This window comes from Arachis hypogaea, chromosome 19 (genome assembly GCF_003086295.3).
Source record: "Arachis hypogaea cultivar Tifrunner chromosome 19, arahy.Tifrunner.gnm2.J5K5, whole genome shotgun sequence".
In the NCBI taxonomy this organism is placed as follows: Eukaryota; Viridiplantae; Streptophyta; class Magnoliopsida; order Fabales; family Fabaceae; genus Arachis; species Arachis hypogaea.
In genome coordinates, this window is record NC_092054.1 from 96,581,963 (window position 1) to 96,590,660 (window position 8,698).

Here is an 8,698-nt window from a genome sequence, read left to right on the forward strand (position 1 = left end):
GTGTTTTAACTTTGTAATTCCTATTAACTAGTACGAGTTTATACATTTTATATTTTATTTGTAATCTGTGATTTTATGATTTTTGGAGGGTTAATTTGAAGGCCATGAATTTTTTACTCCCATTTTTATGTAGGAGTATTTTTAACCCACCTAAAAGTAATTATAAATTGAACCCCATTTTTTTATTTTTGAAAAAAATTAATAATTAGAAAATGACCCTTATATTTATTCTTATTACACTTTTTCCCTTTTTAATTTTGATACCAGATTCAATGTTGTAAGCTATTTGTTCTGATAGGGTTTTGCCCCTCTTTCAATAGTGATTGCTATTGTCTCTTTCTCTTCTTCTACTGTCTTTCTCGTCCGCTCATCTTCGTCACACAACCCGCTTCTGCAGCTGCCTCGCAACCCGCTTCCGCCGTCGCTCAACACGCTTCCCCTGTTGCCGCGCAACCCACTTCCCCGGCTTTCTATTAGGTGTCGTTTTTACCGCTTCTCTTGTATATATATTTTCTTGCTTCTTTCCTACTTATGGTTCTACACTTCACATTGCTTTGCTTTTGCACTTCGTAGCTAAACCCAATAATTTTATATAACTCCCTATTTCTGCTTGGTATGCTACGTGCATAGTTGTTTTCGGTACATCAGTGTTATTGGGGACATTTAAGATGGGGCCTATATCATTGACAAATGAACAGTTGCCAATTTGCATTATGCTCATAATTTCATCTAATCATCTTCCGTTCAATGATAATCTAATATTTTGTTTTATTGCTTTTTTGATGGCAAGTTTTTTGTGAATTTGAATGAAGTTTAATTTCAATTTGTGTTTGATATATGTTAGAGAAAACTTCGTTTCAATTGTTTATCAGTGATACCATTTTTTTTTCTATTTTTCTGGTTCATAAGTGTTGTTTCTTCTTGTAATGGAACTATAGTTATCCATGTCTGATCTGATATCTTAAAAGTGCAAAGACACACTTTTTTTTGGGAAGGGGGGGAGGGTGTACTTGCAAATGTTATTATCTATTTTTTGTTTATTTTTTCCTTATGGTTTATATATAGAGCCATACGAACTAACAATGATACTTATATGCGCTCTCTGAAAATGTGTCTTCTGCTGACAAAACAACAATTGCTCCTTATGCAAGTTAAGAGTTGTACCACTACAAGAAAAAACGCATTTTTCGATGCAAAAAATCGACAGCTATCTCTCCCGTCGATATTTTTCAACGGCTTGCTGTCGATATTTAAAAAAAAAGATTATTAAAAATAAAAAAAAATCGATAGGCCGGTCGTCGATTTTTTTATGCTGTGTTAAACCTTTTTAACCTATCGTCATATTATCGACGAAGCAAGGGTTTAAAATACTTTTATTTTAAAATCGACGGACACGATGTCTATTTTTATATTTAAAATATCGACAATATTTTCATCGATAAAATTGAATGGTCTAGATTGCTTTCTAAAATCAAATAAATGGTGTGGACTTAATGTATAAAATAGACGCAAAAAGCGTTGCTTTTTTTTTCAAATTAAAATCGACAACTGCACCGTCGATTTTTATTGCTAAAAACACCAGCCTGGCGCCTACTTCCCGCCCCCAAGTTCAGAAATCATCTCCGCTGCCGGTGTCACAGTTGCGCCGCCGTCACTCTGTTTGCTCGCGTTGCCATCACGCTCTGTTACTGCCATGCCGCTATCGCTCCCCACTGTCGCTCCTTTTACTGGCACCGCCTATCGTTCCGCTGCTGTCGCGCCGCTGTTGCTCCTTCTCTCTGTTGCCGCCGTCGCTCCTCCTACTTTGGTCCTTCTCCGCTCTCTCTCAATTGAGCTCACAAGAACTAGGTATCATTTTTCTGACTGTTACTAAACTCTTTTCAAAGCCATATTTAGTTTCATTTGGAAATCCCCTATTTTAGGTGTAAACTATGACCTAACTGTTACTGAACTTGGTCATGTTTTCTAACTCTAGTAAAGGTTTCAAATGCAATTTTCATCATTATTAGTTATTGATGTTATTGTTGTTAGTTGGAAAACATGGAACTCTTGTTTCTAGTTGCTGCAGAGTTGTACCCTACGACTCTACTTATTTTTTGCCATTTCTTGCGTAAAATCAAAAGTTAAATTAGTCATCTATTATGCTCATATCAGCTGAAATTAAGTTAGCCCCTTTTCTGATTGTTGAATGCTACCAATTATGTTCTTAGATTCTTAAATTAGGTTAGCCCCCTTTTTTTAGAAGAGTATCCATTACATTTCTAGCTAATTGGATAATAGAATGAAGAAGAAGAAGAGAAGTGTGTTCTGTTCTATTCTGTTTTATTCTGTTATGTTTTGTTTGCAATTGGAGGCAATGTGTACTATGCACCATCTCCTATTCCTCAGCCAGTTTTAGAATTAGATGCAGATTTCAAGGGATTGACTCGACAGAAGAACTCTTCTTACTTTCATCGCCTCTCTTTCCAGAAATCTTCTTTAACCAGCTGGAGAATGTACAATGATCCTTCATCTGAATAGCCGCGGCTGGATAGAAGATTCAGTGTGTGTGATCGTGTGAAATTTGGCCATAGACCAAGTGACTTTTCTAGTTTTTGATGGGGTTATAGGCCAAGTGACTATTCCAGAACAAATGACTATTCTAGACTAAGTGACTACTTAAGATGGGGTTCCTCTGATGATGATAATGGCCTTGGAGATTCACCCAACATAACGTTTTTGCCAGCTGCCTCTATTGAAGATGGATATGGAATGGTAGGGAGGTAAAGGTATTGTGTTGTTACAAGCAAGTAAATGGTAGGAATATTTCTTACCATATGGGTTAGAAGTGAATTAAAGGATCATGTTGGGAACATGAAAGTGTCTTGTGTTGGCAGAGGACTCATGGATTATCTTGGAAATAAGGTCAATTTCAATTTATTCACATAGAAACATTTAAGATTCATCAGCTATGTGAAAATGATTAATCTCTGATATGTATGTACTTGCAGGGATCCATATCGATTAGCATGTCTCTCCATGAAACAAGCTTTTGCTTCATTTGTAGCCACTTGACCTCTGGACAGAAAGAAGGAGATGAACTTAGAAGGAACTCTGATGTGATGGAGTTTCTTAAGAAGGCAAGGTTTCCACGTGTTCATGGTTCTGACAATGACAAGTCTTTGGAGACAATCCTCCATCATGAGTAAGGATGAATCTTATTATGCAGAATGAACATAAAAAAATTTCTGTTTCCACTTTCCACACACTCTTGTAATTTTAATTTTGATTCATTTTTTCAGTCGAATTATATGGCTTGGAGATTTGAATTACCGGATAGCTCTATCCTACCGTTTAGCAAAGGCACTTGTTGAGATGCGAAATTGGAGAGCATTATTGGAGAATAACCAGGTACCAATGGTAATTAATAACCTTCTCTTTGTTTAAGTATAACAGAACCAATGAATCTTATTCTAAGTTTTGTGGCAGCTGAGAATAGAGCAGAAAAGTATTTTGTGGCAGGTGAGAATAGGCTTGTTTATGGCATATTTTGGGCTGAAGTTGAGTAAAGTCATGGAAGAATGAAGAAAAGTATGAGTTGTTCTTCTCGTTCCAGAATTGAAGTGGAGGAACTTTTGCCATATTCCCACGGATATACAGAACTAACCTTTTTCTGAAGTAAGCAGGGTTTTACATATTTGATGCTTCCATGCATATTCAAGTACTTTCTCTATCCCTTGTTCATATATAATCATATATGCTCACATTTCTTGCTTCTAAAGCATAACTTATGTACCTGAAATTAAAGTTTGTTCAGGCTAAGTATTCATCCTGAAAATATAAGCTATTTTGCATCTTTCTATGATATAATCATGAAGTCCTTTGTGTCATTACAATTACAAATAATTTTTCACTTGAGTTAGAAACCTTACATGCATGATGCAACCTATTACTATTCAGAAAATTGGTCAAACAAGAACAAGTCACTTTAAAGAAATTCATACATAAATGGAGAGGTTCGTTGATAGAGACAACCCATTTCCCATATATCGAAAAAGGTTAGTTTTTTATTTTATTTTATTTTAATTAATTTTTTCAAACTCTGATGCTTTTCTTGGTTTCATTAGGTACTAAATTATTCTTTTCTGATTAATTAATTAGTTAATGTATATGTAAGTTACTAGTGATATGCACACTACACGCATAATTATAATCATAATTAAACCCCTTCTTTTTTTGTGTGCAGGAAATGGAAGAGGATGATTTTTCATTTTCTTATTCATCTCTCTTAAATTGTTTTCAGAGAATATTTATGATGACTGAAAGAAGATGAAAATATAGTCAAAATAATCAACATTATTATTATTTTTTTGTTCTTGTAATAATGCATAGAAAATGAGAAGAGTAGTTATGATAATGTATACTGATAGCTACAGTGATTGGAAAAGAAAAACTGTAGAAAGAATTTGAACAGAAATGATTTAGTTAATTAATGAGGATAGGATTTTCAGAGCCCCGCGCTGGTGATTGTCTTTGTCTTTTTCTCTGCACTACTAATGATATGATATGATACATCAAATAGTATGTAGTGCTTTGATTCCTAATATGCATGTTCGTCGTTTTGTGATTGTTGGAGAATTATTTAACATATTATAAAGTCTCTCAGATTTAAAGTCATCACTTATGAATTCTGATGCTCAATTGCTCTTTAATTTTGACTAATTTAATTTAGCTTTTTGAATTATCTCTAATAATATAATGTCCAATTATAAAGTCATCACAGTTTTAAAGCCATCACAACTAAATGTTTTGTTCTGTTTTGAATATTTTATACTATTAGTGGATTGCAATTTAAATGAATATAAGTCTAAGTTTAGTTATTTATCTTATCTTGAGTCTTTATGTTAGATGATTATTTATTATTTTGATAAGTTTGTAAACTTATTATCTAATATTTAAAAGTTTATTTGCATTAATTGTTTTCTATTTTATTTCTATATTTAAAAGTTTATTTGTATTAATTGTTTACTATGTTTTAAATAGAAAAAAAGAATTAAAACATATAACTATTAAAATTGATGGCAGAGTTGTCGCTTTTTAAGTTTAAAATAGACAAAAAAAAAAAAATATAGACACATAATTTGTCGGTATCTAAATAATTAAATCGACCGCAATTGTGTCGATTTTATTGAATCAAATATCGACGGCAACGTTGTCGATTTTATTAAGCATATTATATACAAAAATATTGTCGATTTTATTGAATCAACTATCGATGAAAATGGCATCGATTTTATATAATAATATCGACGGCAACATTGTCGATTTTAGTAAGAAGGTAAAATTCTCATACTCATATTATAGATAGAAACACTGTCGATTTTATTAAATTATTATCGACGGCTAGGCAAGCCGTTGATTTCATTAGAATTTTGAAAAATCGACAAGTTTAATAGCGACCACCTCCGCCGTTCGTTTTTCCGTCGAATTTTAATATTATCGACGATTTAGTCGTCGATTTTAATGATGTTTCTTGTATTGTACATAGAATTTGAAATAGAACTGGAACAATGAGATTAGAGCTATTATTGATGGTAAAAATATGAATAGCACTTAAACAATTGTTCAGATTTGTGAAAATTTTAATATTGACAGTGAGTTCATAGAAAAGATTTAATAATGAAATTTCACATTTTTGAAGATTTGTTTTACTAGTATGTTAAATCATTATGGACTTTGTAGTGTGCTCATTTGTTTAAATTACTACTAAAAGTAGAGGTGGGCATGGTTTGGATTTTTAAAAATCCAAACTGGATCCACTTCAGAACCAATTATGTGGTTCATGAAACCAAACTGGAACTGGATTGAAGAGAGAAATCGATTCTAAACCGGTTTGAAAAAACAAAAACCGATTTTAAACCGGTTTTAGAATTTAAATCCAGTTTTATCTACAAACCGATTTTAAATCCGGTTTTTTAATATCCAAATCTAAAATTCAGTTTTTTTTGAAAATCGAGTTTTAAAACCATATTTTTTAAACAAAAATCCAGTTTTAAAACTAGTTTTTAAAAATCCAATTTTCAAACCAGATTTTTTAACAAAAAATCCACTTTTAAAAACAGTTTTTAAAAATTCAATTTTTAAACCATAATATTTTTAAAAATAAAATTAATACTAAAGTCATTTTAAAGTGTATAGGTTTATTACAACTAGAATTTAGTTTTTTATAAATCTAATGAGAATAGTTAATCACTTACATATTCACAGCTATTATTTCACATCTATATGCATTTTCTTATTCCAAAACTTTGCAGAGATGAAGTGAAATCACAAATATAAAGAAACAAAACTTCTGTACAAAGCCTAATACAGGGAGGGGCACATACCAAATATACCTAATTATCATAATAGAGCTACAAATAATATTTGAAATTATTATATATATTGCACGTTATTTTTCTTCAAGATTTCATTTGTTTTCGACACGTATTATTAGTATGATGGTTTTTTTTCCATGGCAAGAATCTCAAAAAAAAATTATTGCATTTTTTTTACTTGCAGAGAGTTTATGGCTGGACATGATTTCGGATAATTATCTTCTTTCATAATTAGCAAAAAGCAGGCACTTAAACTAAGATATTTTGCTTAATTAGTGCATCAATTATTTACTACATGCAGCATATGCTATAATTTATTGGTTTGCTTACGTACTTGTCCGTAGTTTTTAATTTGCTTAGATTAGAACTTTTTTTATTTTGGATTTTAATTTGGATATGGATTTGGATTGGATTTAAAATTGTTTAAATGGTTTGGATTTGAAAACCAAATTATAAAAAAGATTCAATTTGGTTTGAATTTTCTTTATTTAAAATTGATTTTTTTTTTAAATTGTTTGATTTGGATGTGGTTTAAAATCCAAAATGTGGATTTTTTTGCCTATCCCTAACTAAAAGTGGAGAGTTATGACCATATCTTATGACTGGCTACTTTCTGAATTATTATTTGTTCCGCTGTATCAATGAAAATTATTTTAAATATCATCCGTTGTCAGCTTTTTTTTCCAATCCTACGTTTATGTTATCTTTTCTTCATTTGTTTTGAAATCTAATTCTTATTTGGTTTAAGAAACTCTTGCTTTTTTTATTTTATTTTATTTTTTTCTCTTTTAATTGGTAGCTAAAATAGAAAATTTACCGAATTGGCTATGTAATCGGCATTTGTATCCAAGTAACTAACTAACCATAACTCTATAAAACTAAAATTATGATCTTCTCCTTTTATGGATAGTGAGAATTGAGAATTAACAATTACTATTATTATTGGTTGTCACCATTTAAATGATTTCTTTAACTATCCCATTTTCTTTATCCATTATTTAGATTAACGAGTTTGAGAAACAACAAAATAAACCTACATTTTAGTTCTGCATAATTTTCTTAAATTGGCAAATTTGGTTATTATTATTATTATTATTATTATTATTATTATTATTTAGATTAACGAGTTTGAGAAATGACAAAATAAACCTACTTTTTAGTTCTGCTTTCTTGAGTTCAGGTTTACATTAGCATGGTTGTGCTATGTGTTTCAGTTATCTAATCTTAGAATTAATATTAGTTGATTTGGGTTTGTGTTTGCGAAGCTCTACCACTACTTTCTTCTTTTTTGGATGATCAGGCTTCTCTTGACTACTCCTTACGTGACCTCACTTCAGGTAAGTAATTATAAGTTATCAAACTCTGAACTTTAATGCATGAAAGTGTAAGCCTCTAGCATAATAGTCCCCAACTATAGAGAAGAGACATATTTGTGCTGTGCATTTTTTATGTGCTTGGGACTCATCACCCCATCATTATAGGATGATACAGTGGGTGGCCAGTTAAAATGGGGATCACAGTCCATCTTATGATTCGATGTGTTGATGGAATGAATTTGAAGTGAGTAGTGGGAGCCACATTTTATGCGATGATGAGTTTCAAGTGAATGCACAAAAATGAGTTATTTTATTGCTACTTTAATGCAACAAGCATTCTCAATTTGTATTAATGTTGATCGCTGATTTTAGAGTTCCAATAATCTGGAAATAGCTGTGATCTCAAAATGAAAAATAATAATAACAAATATATAAAGTTGACTACATGTGTACTTTTTGTTTAGTTAATTAGATTAGTTACTGTTCTCGACTAGTGCAAATTGAAAAGGTGTAATAGAATATAAAATCAAAGTATAATAATAAGACAATATTAATTAATTTTGAAGCTTAGAGCATTACAAGTAGTTGATAAACAAAATGTGAAAAAGTGTAGGAGAAGAAGGAGGCACAGAAAATCCAATGGCTACTGCATACTTTTAAGGATCCTCTGCCCCATCTATTCTTGTTGTTTCAGGTAAAATTTATTTTATATGCAGAAGAATGTCATAAGAAATTATTGCTTGAGGTTTGTAGCACTTGTATTTTTGTTTTTTTTTTCCTTTTTTGCTCTTTAGAATGAGGCAATCCAAACCACCAACATACTTTTATTTAGCCTTTAGAAGTATTATAGAAATAGCTTTTGGGGATTCATTGGTGCTGACTTTGTCTTCTTCCAATCTCTCTTATACTATAATTTATTCAAGCAAAAAAACAAAAAACAAAAAAATAAGGAGCATGACTTTAGTGAGGAATTCACTGTGGCTTGGGGGTAATGTTTCCGTACATACTTTTTATGTTGTTAAAAAT

At 31.3% G+C, this 8,698-nt stretch overlaps 1 protein-coding gene across 23 annotated transcripts; it reads left to right on the top strand.

Moving 5' to 3' along the window:
* Positions 1–236: 236 nt before the first annotated feature.
* On the top strand, positions 237–4,495 carry LOC112778539 (type IV inositol polyphosphate 5-phosphatase 7-like). 23 transcript variants are annotated; one of them, XM_072226585.1, is made up of 7 exons: positions 237–1,848; positions 2,411–2,904; positions 2,991–3,184; positions 3,282–3,390; positions 3,469–3,657; positions 3,940–4,037; positions 4,226–4,495. In XM_072226585.1, the coding sequence occupies exons 2-5, from the start codon at positions 2,794–2,796 to the stop codon at positions 3,562–3,564; spliced, it is 510 nt and encodes a 169-aa protein (XP_072082686.1). In that variant the 5' UTR covers positions 237–1,848; positions 2,411–2,793; the 3' UTR covers positions 3,565–3,657; positions 3,940–4,037; positions 4,226–4,495. The 23 variants fall into 23 exon arrangements, with proteins under 23 accessions (XP_072082686.1, XP_072082696.1, XP_072082693.1 ...); XM_072226595.1 differs by having other exon boundaries at positions 263–1,848; positions 2,405–2,904; positions 3,282–3,399; positions 3,502–3,700; XM_072226592.1 differs by having other exon boundaries at positions 263–1,848; positions 2,405–2,904; positions 3,282–3,399; positions 3,502–3,657.
* Positions 4,496–8,698: the final 4,203 nt, after the last annotated feature.

What these genes read in the sequence shown, in the direction of transcription:
- LOC112778539 (XM_072226585.1), top strand. Translation starts at nt 2,794, where the DNA reads ATGGTAGGAATATTTCTTACCATATGGGTTAGAAGTGAATTAAAGGAT. An exon ending in TGGATTATCTTGGAAATAAG is followed by an intron (nt 2,905 to 2,990) that starts GTCAATTTCAAT and finishes ATGTACTTGCAG; the next exon opens with GGATCCATATCGATTAGCAT. An exon ending in CATTATTGGAGAATAACCAG is followed by an intron (nt 3,391 to 3,468) that starts GTACCAATGGTA and finishes GTTTTGTGGCAG; the next exon opens with CTGAGAATAGAGCAGAAAAG.